The sequence below is a fragment of the Miscanthus floridulus genome, chromosome 8 (assembly GCF_019320115.1).
Source record: "Miscanthus floridulus cultivar M001 chromosome 8, ASM1932011v1, whole genome shotgun sequence".
Classification (NCBI taxonomy): domain Eukaryota; kingdom Viridiplantae; phylum Streptophyta; class Magnoliopsida; order Poales; family Poaceae; genus Miscanthus; species Miscanthus floridulus.
This window is the reverse complement of record NC_089587.1, coordinates 92538061-92553524: the sequence shown is the minus strand read 5'-3', so window position 1 is coordinate 92553524 and position 15464 is coordinate 92538061. Positions and strand designations below refer to the sequence as shown.

The 15464-nt window shown below is 44.0% G+C and overlaps 2 protein-coding genes across 2 annotated transcripts; one reads left to right on the top strand and one right to left on the bottom strand.

Annotated features, from left to right (window-relative positions):
- Positions 1-1666: 1666 nt before the first annotated feature.
- On the bottom strand, positions 1667-4376 carry LOC136476982 (large ribosomal subunit protein uL30y-like). Its single transcript, XM_066474974.1, has 4 exons — positions 3970-4376; positions 3732-3869; positions 3525-3627; positions 1667-2036 (listed from the first exon to the last, which is right to left on the bottom strand). The coding sequence occupies exons 1-4, from the start codon at positions 4299-4301 to the stop codon at positions 1821-1823; spliced, it is 789 nt and encodes a 262-aa protein (XP_066331071.1). The 5' UTR covers positions 4302-4376; the 3' UTR covers positions 1667-1820.
- A 254-nt stretch (positions 4377-4630) lies between these two features.
- LOC136472939 (methionine aminopeptidase 2B-like) lies at positions 4631-9136 on the top strand. The gene is made up of 13 exons (XM_066470640.1): positions 4631-4819; positions 5526-5622; positions 6104-6227; positions 6352-6388; positions 6475-6582; positions 6795-6894; positions 6989-7134; positions 7340-7431; positions 7520-7614; positions 7980-8076; positions 8165-8308; positions 8520-8737; positions 8828-9136. Exons 2-13 carry the CDS (start codon positions 5554-5556, stop codon positions 8936-8938), a joined length of 1341 nt encoding a protein of 446 aa, XP_066326737.1. The 5' UTR covers positions 4631-4819; positions 5526-5553; the 3' UTR covers positions 8939-9136.
- The last annotated feature ends 6328 nt before the right edge of the window (positions 9137-15464 follow it).

The window sequence follows — 15464 nt, the reverse complement described above, 5'->3', positions numbered from 1 at the left end:
CTCAGTTCTCAAAAAAAAATTTCAAACCTTTCATAATTCCTGACATCATGTACATATGAAAAAAATCTATAATAGTTAATTTAATAAATAATTACTGAAAAAGGTGGTACGTTGTTGGTATCCACCGCTAAAGAAAACTCTTCCGCCAGTTACCCTTTTTGCACAATAAAAAGCTCTCAAAGTCTCATGTTGCATATTTTAAATTATGAACAAAATTTTAAGGGCTTGTTTGGAACCCAGGATTGTGGAAATGCATGAACGACTGGGGTGAAATAAGGGTAAAATTTTAAGCGATAGGAAGTTGGATTGCGAAATTCTTACGTTCCAAACAGGCCCTGGATTCCTACTAAAGATGGCAACGGGGAATTCCCCGTCGGAGGTTGCCTTCCCATCCCCGTCCCCGCGGGGAGAAAAAATCCCCGTCCCCGTCCCCGCCAAAGCTCACGGGGACGATTTCTCCCCCATCCCCGCCCCCGCGAGGGGAAAAATCCCCGTCGGGGATCCCCGTCCCCGCATTTGTTCATCACCATTCAGGTTAATTCATCATCATTCACATGAGTTCATCGACACAATATTAGAGTACACCACGAATCACAATCCAAAAATAGCTAAATAGCAAGAAGCAGGATATTAATCATCACAAAGGTGTAGAACTAGGGTTATTGCTGTTATATATACTCAGAAGACATTGGGCCTTCGTGGGCTGGTTGGGCCATCAGGAAAGAGAGCAAAGCCTGTATATAAACGGAGCGGGGATGCGGGTATCGGGGACGGGGAATGCTCCCCCAGACCCGTCCCCGCCAAACCCGACGTGGGACGTTTTCTCCCCGTTTAGATCCCCGTGGGGGCATATTTGACTCCATCCCCGTCCCCTAATAGGGGAATTCCCCGCGGGGAATCGGGGACTGGGTCCCCGTTGCCATCTTTAATTCCTACGGCCTATCCAAACAAACATTCCTTTAATATTATAATATTTTCTAATTCTCTATTTTGCAACTGCATTCCTACGAAATTGCTATGTTTTCACATTTCCGTGTTCCAAAATGGGACCTAACATTCTTCCATTTTTCTTTGTTCCAAAGGGAGCCTGAGTTAAATTTACAAAAGAGAAACCATTATTATTTATTTTATTTTGAAATCCAAAAGTTTAAACTTAGCAGTGCCAACTACCATGTGATACAATTTATCTTCTCAATAGTACAAACAAGCAAGACAATTTCGCTGAAAGCTTTACCTTCTACTTTGCCAATAACCTACGATCACCCTTCACCATGTAATCAAGCATGAATCTCTAGGCAAATGACTGTGGGCATCATTGAATTGCAAGGCCATCTAGTTGCAGCGACGAATTTAGGAATTGGAGCAAGGATGGCCCAACTTGATGTAATGGGTTAAATCCTTGGGTGATCCATACACAATCTTCTTGAAGTTAAGCAGCATAACCACTGTAGCTCTGACATTCAACCAAATCATAGGGTGCTCCATGGCTCATTGTGCCACCCAGCTAGGTCAGACACTATTTGTGCATAAGGTCCATTATTGTCTTTTGAACAGCAAAGGGATCAGGATATATACTCAATTCAACAATCAGTAGCACACTACAGCATAAACAGAGTTGATATCGTCGCATCAACCAAAGGCACAATGCCGAGCAGAAGGCAGGGGATGACCAAAGAAGCTTCTGCTATTTCATAATCTGATCGCACAAAAGCAGGTAAGGTTTCAAAGTTAAAGGTACATCCAGCTACGCTATTACAAAACTGATAAGGTAACAGATCCATCACTCCAACGCAAAATGACAACGGGAGGCAAGGTCTGCTTTAGTTCAACTTCTCAATTAGTTCGTTGATTTTGTCGCCACGGTTGCCTGAGTCACCACCATCCTTGTAGGGTTTCCTCTTCATCTGTAGCCTCCTCTCTGGACACTTGAGTTTCAAGGGCATGAGGAACTTCGATGCTTCACGAAAGTGCGGCCCAACAGTGGCGATTTCGTGCACAACGTCTTCCAAGCATATGATGCCATGATCTCCAAGAGCCTGTTTTAAGCAAAGGTACACAAGGAGACTTTCAATGTAATTCACAAGTTAAAACCGAATCTAAAATCTCCAGAAGCCATTTTAACCACCTCTCTGTTTTCACTCCGCAGCGAAAAAATATAGTGTACGATGAGAATGCTTAATCGTGAATAGTTTGCTTTTCAGTGATCACTGGATTCACAAAAAATATGTTGGCGATAAATGATCTGAAAAATGAACTGATCATCCAAATTGAAGTGTTGTTATTAGCTATTACCGGATCTTCTTAGTACCTACGTTACACGGATACGTGAGGTTGGCCACGTATCCCGTATCGGATACGTATCCGATACGGATACGCGGCGGATACGTATCCGTGAAGTATCGGCAAAAAAATAAATAGAACTAAATTCCGATACGTGGACTGATACGTATCCAAGCTGTTTGGGCGTTTGCAATACGGCCTAGCCCACCCACCACTGACCTGCGATATACTATGGCCTATCCCACACGCGCTGGGTAGGCTACCGCCAGCCACGCGCCACGCCGCACCGCGCTGGCGAGGTCCGTGCTGCATCTGCGCCAGGCAGGCTGCCCGCCGACCACGTGCCGTGCCGCACCCCGCGCTGGGCGAGTTCGGCGCTGGCGAGGTCCGCGTGCTGCATCCGCGCCGGGCGGGCCGTCCGCTGGCCACGCGCTTGGGGTGGAGTGGGGCGCAGCCATGGTCGCTCGGCCACCTGCGCCTAGAGGGACCTTGGTCACCGGCGTGGGAGGAGGAAGGCATGGCGCTGGTGGAGGAGGAGCTGTGAGGAGCAGGCCAGCAGGAGCGCAGACGGCTGATTGAAGGGGCACCGTGTGGTGAAGAATGTTGGGGGAGAGAAAGAAGATTAAAAAAATCTAATCTTGGGCCCAGCTAAGCACAGGCAGGGAAGACGTGCTGTACATTTATATGCCAAAAATACCCCTCCAACTGCCAGCACAGGTAGAAGTAGCAACTAGAAGCTGTGAAATGATTGGAGTAGTCTCCAGAGAGCATCCATACATACGCTGCCAATAATTTTAATGTCCTTTATTATTATTTTTTTATAAAAAATAATAAAACGTATCCACATATCAGGTTTCCTAAAAAAATGGCGTATCCGCGTATCCGTATCCGTCCGATACCGATACACGTATCCGTGCTGCTTAGCTTAGTACCCATAATTGGTGAGTGAGGGCATGCTAGTTCCTTATTGACGCATAGCCTGCAGCAGTGGTTATTTCAATTTGTTTTGATTGGATCTTCTCAACCTAACAAATACTAGTACTCAGAAGTCTCAAAAGGTGACTGGGGGATTCAATTCCTTATTGATAAATAACCCCTGGTAGTTACTTCAATTTGCTATAATCCAATCTTCTTAACCTAACAAATACTAGAACTCAAAACTGGTGACTCAAGTTCCTTGCTGACCGGTAGCCACAGTACATAATCATTTGCTTAAATCTATAATATATGGTGCCAAAGCATACCTTCTCAATTAGATCGTTGCTGGTAAGAGGGAAAGGCTCCTTGTCCAAGAATCCACGGCCCTTCTTGTAGATAAGCTCTTTCACATTCTTCAAGTTTGGAAACCTATTGTGACAAAGCAGCAAAGCTGAATATCAACAACGCGATACTACAAAACAAGATAATCGATCACAGCCTAGGAAAATGTTGCTTTCATTCAGTTAAGTTACCCGTAGGTGACAAAGGGTTCAACCACAAGCAGCCTCTTCAGCGTCAGCTCGGTGGCCTTGAGGAACACCCCAGTGAGGACCTTCGTCAGTCTTAGCTTCCTCAAAACCTTCCTGATGTGCGGATGCAAGTCCACGGAGCTACAAGCACACGCATCAAACAAACAACGCTAGCTGTTAACACCATTGATGAAAAAAAAAACAGCGGAGAGTTTGTTCCGCTGCCAGGACTACCACCTACCCAGGGATGCGAATCGCGAAGACGAGCTTGGAGCTGAGCGCCTCGACGGGCGGCTGCTTGCGGACCTTGAGGCGGGTCCTCATCCGCAGGAAGTCGCGCTCCTTGTTGCGGAACGCGGTGACGAAATCCTCGGGCCGCTTGACGATGACCTTGTGCTCGTCGCGGATGCGCTCACGCTTGGCCGCCTTGCGCTCCCGGTTCCTGACGGCCCAGTCCACGTTCTCCTTGCGCTTCTTCAGCTTCGACTCCTCCACGAACGCCAGCTGCCCCGGGGTCCCCTCCACCGCCATCGGTACGATTATCCGCGACGCTTCTTCCCCATCGGCACCCATTTTTTTCTCCTTCCGGCAGCGGCGGCGAGGAGAGGAAGAGGCGGCGGCCGGGAAGGAGAAGGCGAGGGTTTCTGAATCGTGAGGAATTTTGCTGCTGCTGCCTGCTGGGGTGTTAAGGGCACTGGGTGGGCTGGGCCGATGCAGTGTGGGTCCAGCACGACCCATCTGGCCCGGTTCGGCTATTGGACGTACAGGGCCTTTGGTCTGCCTGCGCTTGGGTTTGTAACTCCAGTTGGGCCGGAGATTGGCAGCTGGGTCCCACCTTCCGTAACGGCGGTCGGTTTGGGTCGTAGAACGCCTAGCCGCACCGCGTGGGGAAAAGGAAACGTACGAAGCCTTCTTGTGATCCGCCGTCCAGGTCCAATTCCAACTCTAGCCGTCAAGGAGTTCGAGCCGCCGCTTCCCCTCCTCCGGCCGCCTCGCACGAAACGCGGCGGAGCCTCCCACTCCAGCCCCATCCTTGGTCGGACCGTGGGCCGTGATCGCCGGAGCTCTCGCGGCCTCGAACCGGGAGGAAGGTATTGTCGGCTCATGTTCCAGCCGCTGGCTATTTTCGGTTTTGTGCGCACGGTTTCCAAATTCAGTGATGGTAGTAGCGCTGATCCGAGACTCTCATCCGGCCAAGTTGTTCCAGGGGAGTTTGTGGGTTTCTGGAATTTCTCCAGATTACTGCAACCATAGTTTTCTGTAAGGATGGTCTGCCGACGCAAACCTGATGGCTGTAGAGTGTAGACTACTTTTGTTGTGGGTATAGTAACATTCGCAGGGTGCTTCTGATGAAGCAGCAAGCTCTCTTGTTGTTAAGTATAACACTTTTTTTTTTCTAAAGCTCTATCCTAGTCGGTCTCACATCCAGCTTGCAAGGCATTGTCTTAAACTTGCTACATAGACCTGGCCAAAGCTTGCTAAATGAAAGAAAACAAATTCAATGAAGATTTTGATTCTGCGATGAATGGTCAACCTGATTACTGGGTGCACATGGGCATACATGACACAATTAGTTCCCCTCCCATATGCATATAGCTAAATGATGTATCTAACAATTTGCAGCTTGCGAGCAGCTGCAGTGCTCCTTGTACACTGAACTAATTCTACTTGCTTGCTTTTTTAATTAAAGGGCAGATCTGCTGCCCTTCTCTTTCAATCATCAAAAAAGAAAAGAAAAGAAAAAAGTTGTCCTGAGCTATATTGGTGCTTACGGTTTTGTTTATTCTGCTCATTCAGGTTTGAACCTTCTTTAGAAATATACAATATGGCCGCGGTTGATACAGCTACCAAGGAGGTGGAGGCGTTGCATGTGGGACAAAATGAAGAAACCAAAGTAGGTAGCCGCAGTGGTTTCTTTGTTTTCCATAGCCCATGGAATTAATCACAAATGCTGTTTCTACACAACACAGAGCAGGTTTGCTTTGGCATCTATTTGAGAACAGGAGGGGGTATTTTTCAAAAAAAAAAAAAACAGGAGGGGGTATTTTGTTTGCAGAGTTGGTCCTGTTGTAGTCATGATGACTGCTTATTGTTCTTGTATACTCATGTTCAGTGCAGTGTTCCTCTATTCATTCGTTCCTTGTTGCAATCATGCTTTATCTTAATTCACCATTTTAAGTAATGACCAGAATTGTCCTGATAGTGGTGACTAAACTTTTGACTAGGTAACATGGGTAGCTTCCCCAGAACTCAATTTGAAATTGAAAATGATTAAACAAATTCTTTATTTACATGGATTAAGGAACCATATATGACATATTCCCCTTGCTTTTCTGTATATTTGCTTTCATAGTGACATCCCCTTCTTTTTGCAGGCAGATCTGATTAAAGAAAGCAAAACTGCAAACAGCAATGGTGTGGTTCCTGCAGCTCAGTCTTCACCACCGGAGGATGATGACGAAGCACAAGCTGATGATCCATCTCAAGATGGAGCACCAGGTGGCAACTCTGCCTTGCAAGTTCTATTTGCCAAATTTCTCACATAAGGCTGAAACTCTTTTATTGCATCTAGCATTTGGGGTAAGGTTAGTCTAACAGTTGCCTTTGAAATGGATATCTTCAGAAGCTGCAAAGAAGAAAAAGAAGAAAAACAAATCCAAGTGAGTTCTGCTGTTGAATTGGACCATACATTTTTTGTTTTGTTTTGTCTGTTTCAATTCACGAGGATGTTCCATGTCTTCTGTAGAAAGAAGAAGGGTCCTCTTCAGCAGACAGATCCTCCGTCAATACCTGTTGACGAGCTTTTTCCTTCAGGAGAATTTCCTGAGGGTGAAATTCAGCAATATAAGGATGAGTAAGTGAACTCTATCACCAGTTGTGGAAGTTGTATAGAATTAAACTATCCTATGTGAGCATATGTTGATTTCTTATCATATGAAAACCTTCACATCTGAAATGCATCGAGGGAAAAAATTAGTTCCCCCCATCCTTTAACTATGATGATTCTGAGCTGATGTTAGGAACTGCCATTAACTGCTTACAAATATGTACACTATTGATCTTCAGTAATTTATGGAGAACAACTAGTGAGGAAAAGAGGGAGCTCGAACGACTGCAAAAGCCAATGTACAACTCTGTTCGCCGAGCAGCAGAAGTTCATAGACAGGTTTGGCATGAACCCGTCTCTGAAAAATTTGCAGCATAATCTTAATCCTATGTGTTGTTGTTGCAATTCTACAATGTTTGTTCTGATTTTCTAGGTGCGGAAACATATGAGGAGCATTATTAAGCCTGGAATGTTAATGATTGATCTATGTGAAACACTGGAAAACATGGTCAGGAAACTTATCAAGGAGAATGGACTGCAAGCTGGCATTGCCTTTCCAACTGGATGCTCCTTGAATTGGTATGTTATTCTTCTATAGCATTTCCATTGGTACGATATACATCTGTCATGTTTCCAATTCTTCACTCCATTCTTGTTGTTGATATGTTGTATCGCTCAGTCTGAGCTTCTTCTTGTTTTTAATATAATTAGCAGCTCTCCTGCTTGATTTGTTTAAAAAAATCCTCATTCCATTCACAAACCAATAAGGAAATCCAATTCTTAGGGTCGCAGCTCACTGGACTCCGAATTCTGGTGACAAAACTGTGCTACAGTATGATGATGTGATGAAGCTGGATTTTGGAACACATATAGATGGTCTGTCAATCTTTGCCTTGTTTATCTTGTATGAGCTTTTGTTATGACTACCTCTGTAGATTTCATGTGACTAACTTATTTGTTCCAGGGTACATTGTTGATTGTGCATTTACTGTTGCATTCAATCCAATGTATGATCCATTGCTTCAAGCAACAAGAGATGCCACAAATACAGGGATCAAGGTAATTTCAACATGTTCCTTTGCACCCACTGTAGGCTGTGCTTCTAAGTTTATAGAGTGGGGTATAAGAGTGCATGATTGCAGTTAGCACCTTTGCCCATGTCATTTTCCTGTAGTGTTCTGCATGATTGTACAGAAGTGATATCCTTTGCTCAAGCATGACATGATCATGTGCTCATTTGGATAACGATTTCCATTAGATAATTATTGTGTGTTGGCATCTCTCTCTATCTGCTCCTGTATATAGTTCTATGTCTTGGTTTAATTTGAATTTCTCCTTTATATATGTCGCGGTCTGAAATTATGTTTCTTCTGTTGCAGCATGCACTCATTGAACTTTAATATGACTTGATCACTTCATTGTAGGAAGCTGGAATAGATGCACGGCTTTGTGATGTTGGTGCTGCAATCCAAGAAGTAATGGAATCATATGAGGTTGAAATCAATGGGAAAGTTTTCCAAGGTGATACAACTTTTGATTTTCTATTGTGCCGAACAATATAATGTAGAAAAGGCAATGACAATTGAAACTACCTTTTTGTTTGTGACAGTAAAAAGTATTCGGAACCTCAATGGACATAGCATTGGGCCATATCAGATCCATGGTGGAAAATCAGTTCCGATTGTGAAAGGTGGAGAACAAACAAAAATGGAAGAGGGGGAGTTTTATGCTATTGAAACTTTTGGGTCTACTGGTATGTTAGTCTTTGTAGCTACAACTGATTGATGGAAATATCGTAGTGCTGTAATGTGTCATCATTATTTTTTTTTAAAAATGGATTAGTCACTTCACTTATATCTAGAATGGTCCTTATGGCTCCGCAGCATAAATTTGGCGTCCCTATTTAGACATAAGTTCAAGTCTTCGATGACTTCTACATTATGTAAGCTTCATGACATTTTCAGGAAGGGGATTTGTCCAGGAGGACTTGGAATGCAGCCATTACATGAAGAACTTTGACGTTGGACATGTGCCTTTGAGGGTAGCAAAGGCTAAACAACTACTTGGGACAATCAACAACAACTTTGGAACACTTGCATTTTGCCGCCGGTACTTGGACCGCCTTGGCGAGACGAAATATCTCCTGGCTCTGAAAAATCTTTGTGATAGTCGTATCATTCAGGTATGTGAAAAGCTCCATCTCAACTCCATTGTCTGAACCATGTTGCGGACATCGTTATTCACCGTCTCCTGCTCTGTTCGCACTTCGCAGCCGTATCCTCCATTGTGCGACGTGAAAGGGAGCTATGTCTCGCAGTTTGAGCACACCATCTTACTCCGGCCAACCTGCAAAGAGGTCATATCCAGAGGCGACGACTACTGATTGCTGCTGCATAGGCTCCTGCTGTACCGGGTTGTGTATGCGAAAGAGTACACACCGTTTTTTTTGCACAGCCTGTCTGGCTGTGTCGATCTGTTTATGGACCATACGACATGTCATAGTCCAACAAATAATTTGGCACTGTTGCTCTAACATTTGAGTTTGGAATTTTTGGAAGCGTGTTCGTTTTTCCTGGCAAAATGGACCTTACTGCATTCTTTCTCGTGGATAGGATTGGCAATTGTTTGTAGTGGTTGCTGTATAGACATGTGTCAATCATGTTCTGCCGTTGTGCTCTTGGATTTGCTACTGTTAGCTTCAAGTGGCCAGTTTATTCTCCGGCCAAGCGGTGCAGTACGGAAGCGGAACCGGTAGGCAACCGGAAGCCCAACCGTAACGGAACTGCGGTGGGAGAGCCGCACTACAAGAAATCAGACTCCCCGTTGGTTCTCACAATAAAAAGAATTGCATCATCGATATTGCGAGGCGTTTGAGAGCAGGTATGATAATTGGCTTATAACCAAGCAAACGCTGACGTGGAAGAGAGAAGAAATAAGAGAAAAGAGAGTTTGGCTTTCATGCGAGCAATAAGCTGGGCACGGATATATATGTAGTGGTGAGTCTATACACTAAGTGAATGTGAGGAGGATTAGGATAGAGAAGGTGAGGACATCGGTAAAACTAACAATAAAAAAGTTTCTTATAGACAAATAAGAGATCATTATTGTATAGCTTGGCTCTTGTAACTTGACTAATAGCCAGACACTTGGCTCTATTATTGAACTTGCTATGAGCAGCATTGTTTTCGATTCTCGCGGTTGGTAGATCAAGAATTCGGTTTTAATTGGTTCCAAACAGCGCTTATATCAACTACAAACAATTCCGAATATTCCAGAGCTGCTAGCGTCCGGATGTTCGATCCGGATGTTCGTGCCTGCTGCTGTTGAAAGGTCCTAATATGGCTAGAGTGGGGTGAATAGACTATTTAAAACTCTACAAAATCACTAGAGCAATTGATTAGTTTAACAAACGGCGTAATACAATTTTGCTCTAGCTCTACAAGGGTTGCAAACCACCTATCATAATAATTCTATTTGCTATGATCACTAGACACACAACAAGACTAAGTTGCTACTTACTAAGGGCTCTCAACAATGCTACACTAAAGAGCTACACTAGATGAACTTAAACTACCAAGCAAGCTCTCAAAACTAGTTACACAAAAGAACTTGCTATAACTAGTTTGTAAGAAAGTAATGGAGTGAGTAGGGTGATTATACCGTCGTGTAGAGGAATGAACCAATCACAATATGAGGCCAATCAATCACCAGGAGAAATCCAATCATACAAGAGATAAGATTTTTCTCTCGAGGTTCGCGTGCTTGCCGGCACGCTGGTCCCCGTTGTGTTGACCAACACTTGGTGGTTCGATGGCTAAGAGGTGTTGCACGAACCTCGTCCACACAATTAGACACCGCAAGAGCCTATCCACAAGTGAGGTGGCTCAATGACACGAGTAATTTACAAGAGTTGCCTTTAGCGCTCCGTCGGAGAAGGCACAAGACCCCTCACAAGCAACCAATCGAGGCCGGAGACAATCACCAACTCCGCTCAACGATCCTTCAATCACCGGGCCATCTAGGTGTCGACAAACACCAAGAGTAACAAGTTCACAACCAGCCCAAATCACCCAACTAGTGTCATAAGATGATGCAACTCAATGCAATGCACTAGAGGCTCTCCAATCTCACTCAAGATGATGAAATTAAGTGAACAAGTGAGTGGAGTGTGTTGCTTAGCTTCCAAAGAATGTGCACAAGTGTAAGAGGTGTCAAGAGAGTGGCCTAAGGCCGACCACACCCTCTATTTATAGCCACACAAGCAAATAGAGCCATTATCCCTTGGAGCTGCTTTCTGAGAGGGCATCGGACAGGTCGGTGTGCCACCGGACAAGAGGGTGGCGGTGCCCTCCAACTGATCGACTCAATGGCTATTTTGACTAGCCGTTGGGTCACCGGACAGGTGACGGTGGCACTAGATAGGGGGTGGCGGTGCCACCCTAGTCGAGCCCCCATTTTCCCTCCTCTCTGGATAATTAGGGTGGTGCACCACCGCACCCATGGCGGTTGAAAGCATCTAGGCCCCTAGTTGGGTTTTGGTGATTAATGATAATACATGATTACTATGACCAACGTGTGTTTTGCAGAGGCAATTAAGTTATGTCATAGTAATGGAGATCGATTGTGCAATCAAGGTGGTCATGCCCCTACGATGGAAATCGTTTCGGTTTTCAAAGGATGGACGACAAGGTTAAGGATGGACTAGTTCTAAGTGTCGTTTGGAGTTGAAGAGACACTTAGAGTAGTTTAGGACTTTGTTTTTCCTTTGGCCATACTATTAAGGGGGGTATGGACGGGTAGCTTGACCTAGGTGAGTCTAGTGAGTTAGGTGTGGTGCACACTTGCTAAATCTAGCGCTAGGTAGCTCCAAAATAACCCTTAGATCCAATGGAGCAAACTTCATTCACATATGATCGAGAGTTGAAAGTGAATGGAGGGTCAAATACCGACCGGACGCTGGCTCAGAGTCCGGTCAGTTCATTTGACCAAGGTGTTTTCGTTTGGCGTGACCAGATGCTGAGAGGTGAAGTGACCGGACGCTGAGTGCCAGCGTCCGATCGACTCCGGTAAGGTTCTAGAGAGGGAAAATCACGACCGGACGTGTCCGGTCAGTGCTGACCGGATGCTGTACAGTGTCCGGTCACACTTTAAACACTAGAGCTCGGGGTGAACTGACCGGAGCGTCCGGTCAACATGACCAGGAGCATCTGGTCATCCTGTATAGGCACATAATGGTTTGTTTTTAGCCGGTGTTATAAATACCACCTCCATTCGTGTGTAGGTGGTACTTTTGCTCATTCCAATAGTTGAGAAACACCTTTGAGAGTGCCAAGAAGAGCAAGGTCCTAGTGAGGTGATTGAGATTTGAGAATCCCAAAGAGAGCCCTCATTAGTGAGATCAAGAGTAGCAAAGTGTGCATCCACCCTTCTCGTTAGGCTTGTCGTGGTCAAGTAAGAGTCCGTGCTTGTTACTCTTGGTGATCGCCTTATCACCTAGACGGCTTGGTGGTGAATGGGAGCTTGGTGATCATAGGGAGAGCTTGTGGATGACCCAACTTAAGTTGTGAGCGGTTGTGGGTGATTCACCGTGATGGAGTGTCGAAGAATCAACCCATAGAGAGCACTTGATCCTTGCGCGGATCAAGGGGGAGCAACACCCTTGCGCGGGTGCTCCAATGAGGACTAGTGGGGAGTAGCGACTCTTCGATACCTCAGCAAAACATTGCCGCGTTCCTCCTTCTCTCTTTACTTTGAGCATTTACTTTGAGCAATTCAATTCTTGTCATTTATATTCCTAGAATTGCCATGCTAGAGTAGGATTGGAACTTAGGTTGCTAAACTTTTGTGCGTAAGATCAATAGAAACACTTTTTAGGCACAAGGGGTTAATTGGGCAAACCGTAGGGCTTAATTATTACAAAGAAATTTAGAATTAGCCTAATTCACCCTTCTCTTGGGTATCTTGATCCTTTCAATTGGTATCAGAGCCTCGTGCTCACGTATTTAGGCTTAACCGCCCAGTGAAAGATGTCTCACAGGGATGGACCTCCTCCTATCTTTGAGGGGGATGATTTTCCATATTAGAAAATCCACATGGAGGCGTATCTAGAAGCTCTAGATGTTGGAATACTTAGAGCCGCCTCACAAGGTTTCCCAAAACCTTGGGATGCCGCACACCCACAAGGCGATGAGTTGAATTATGAAAAATGGAATGCAAAGGCTAGAAACACCATATTTAGAGGCCTTTGTAAAGATGTGTTCAACCGGGTGAGGAACCACAAAGACGCCCATGCACTATGGTCAGACATTTGTGCACTCCATGAGGGAACAAAGAGTGAGTGTGAGGAACACTATCATCTTGTCATGAAAAAGCTTAACTCTTTTGAGATGCTTCCTAAAGAATGTGCTAATGAAATGTACTCATGCTTGAATGTTCTTGTAGAGGAAGTCAATGGGCTTGTACTCACTCAAATGCAACCATCCGATGTTGTAAGAAAGATCTTGAGTGTCCTCCTCATTGACAAATATGGGCATATTGTGACCATGCTTCATCAATGTGATCTTTCCACCACTACACCAACACAAATCTTGGGAATGATCAATGCTCATGAGATGTACATACATATCACACCTCAAGATGGCTCATCCTCTAACAAGAAGAAAGACAAAGACTTGGCATTCAAGGCTAGCCAAGAGAAGGGCAAAGCAAGACTTGAGTATGAGAGCTCAAGTGATGATGAAGTTGATGATGCAAGTCTTGCCCTCATGGTGAGAAAAAACCGCTAAGATGCTAAAGAAGCTAAACAAGAGTGGCATCAAGTTCGATGGCAAGAAGAAGAAGTTCTTCACAAGCTCTAGAAGGAAGCCAATCTCTAAGATGGATTGCTACAATTATGGAGAACTTGGTCATCTAGCACACCAATGCACCAAGCCCAAGAAAGACAAGTTCAAGAACAAGTACAAGGGCAAGAAAGATGACTCAAGTAATGAAGAAGAAGATGAGAAGAAGAAAAATAAGCCATATAAGAAGAAAGATGGCAAGAAGAAGGACTTCCACAAGACGAAGAAGAGTGGAAAGGCATATATCATCGATGATTGGCTCACGGACATTGATTCATCTAGTGGCTCATCCGATGATGATAGTGACAACGAGAAGGTGGCCACCATTGTTATTGACTCTTCATCATCTTCACCGCCACCACCGTCATCATCCTCTACACACCTATGCCTTATGGCCAAGGGTGAACGCAAGGTATCAAATGATGATGATAGTAGTGGTGATGAACATGCTAGTAATGATGATAGCGATAGTGATGATGATGAATATAAATCACCTTCTTATGATGATCTTGCTAGATTGCTAAAACAATACACTAAGATCATTATAAAGACTAGAGCTAAGAATGAAAAGCTAGAAGCTAAGAATGATTCACTTTTAGCAAAATGTGATATAGCAGAAAAGGCTAATGTTGAACTTAGAGAAGCAAATGATGCTATATCATCCAAACTCAAGGAGCTCAAATCTTCTAAGAAAAAGCTTAAAGAAAAACATGATAAACTTGAGAGGATACACAATGAGCTCATCACTAGCCACAACATGCTAAAAGATGAATATACTACTCTCAAGATTAATCATAATAACCTTGTTATTGCTCAAGAATATTTATCCAATGAGCCACATGATGCTACTAACAATGTTGTTAAGATTGATATAGCTACATCATGTGATGATTTGATCATTGAGAGCATTGAGCAAAGTTCTAGTAGCAAGGGTAAGCAAGTGGTTGAGGCCGATGATTATGATGAGTTTATCAAGCTCAAGAATGACAATGAAAAGCTTAAGAAAGATCTTGAAGAGATCAAATGCCATAACACTATTGTGCTAGAAACTCTTGATCATGATGGTGATTTGATTCTTGAGAATGAGAAGCTAAAAGAAGAAAATAAGAAGCTCAAGAAAGAGAAGAACAATGATGCGCTCAAGGAAGAAAACAAGAAGCTCAAGTTGGAGAAAGAGCACCTCAAGATTGGATTGAGCAAGTTCACTAGAGGCAAGCATCTTCAAAGTGAGATACTTATGAACACCATCATGAAGATGGATAGAAGTGGCATTGGGTACTTGGCAAACCAAGAGAAGAAGGCTCAAGCTCAACAATAACGCAAGTCAAAGCCAAAGCCAAAAAGATGTTTTGAGTGTGGACAAGAAGGCCACTTTGCCCATGAGTGCCAAACTCTACCACCACAACCCTTGTCCAAGCATGCTAGACCTTTTGCCTTCAATGCTCACTACATGCTTAGAAAAGATTCTAGTGGGAAAATAAAAGTCATGTTCTTAGGACCTCCCAACAAGAATAGGCCTAAGAAAATTTGGGTAGCAAAGTCACTTGTTGAGAAGGTGAAGGGCCCTCAACAAGTTTGAGTTCCTAAAGCTTGATCTCTTATGTGTAGATGAACTACAAAACTGGTGGAAGTCATTGGGTTATTGATAGTGGTTGCACACAACATATGACCGGTGATCCTCGTATGTTCACCTCACTAGATGAAGAAGTAGATGGATAAGAAAGAATCACATTTGGAGATAATTCAAAGGGCAAGGTTAAATGATTAGGCAAAGTGGTAATATCAAATGATTATTCTATCTCAAATGTGCTATATGTTGCTTCATTGAGCTTCAACTTGCTATCCGTTGGACAATTGTGTGATCTTGGCTTCCAATGCTTATTTACCGAGAAGGAAGTTGTTGTATCTAAGAAGGATGATGATCAAGTGATATTCAAAGGATTTAGATACAATAACCTATATCTAGTGGACTTCACCTCCGAAGATACAAATTTGAAGACTTGTCTATTCACCAAAACAACACTTGGGTGGCTATGACATAGAAGACTTGCTCATATTGGGATGAGCTCA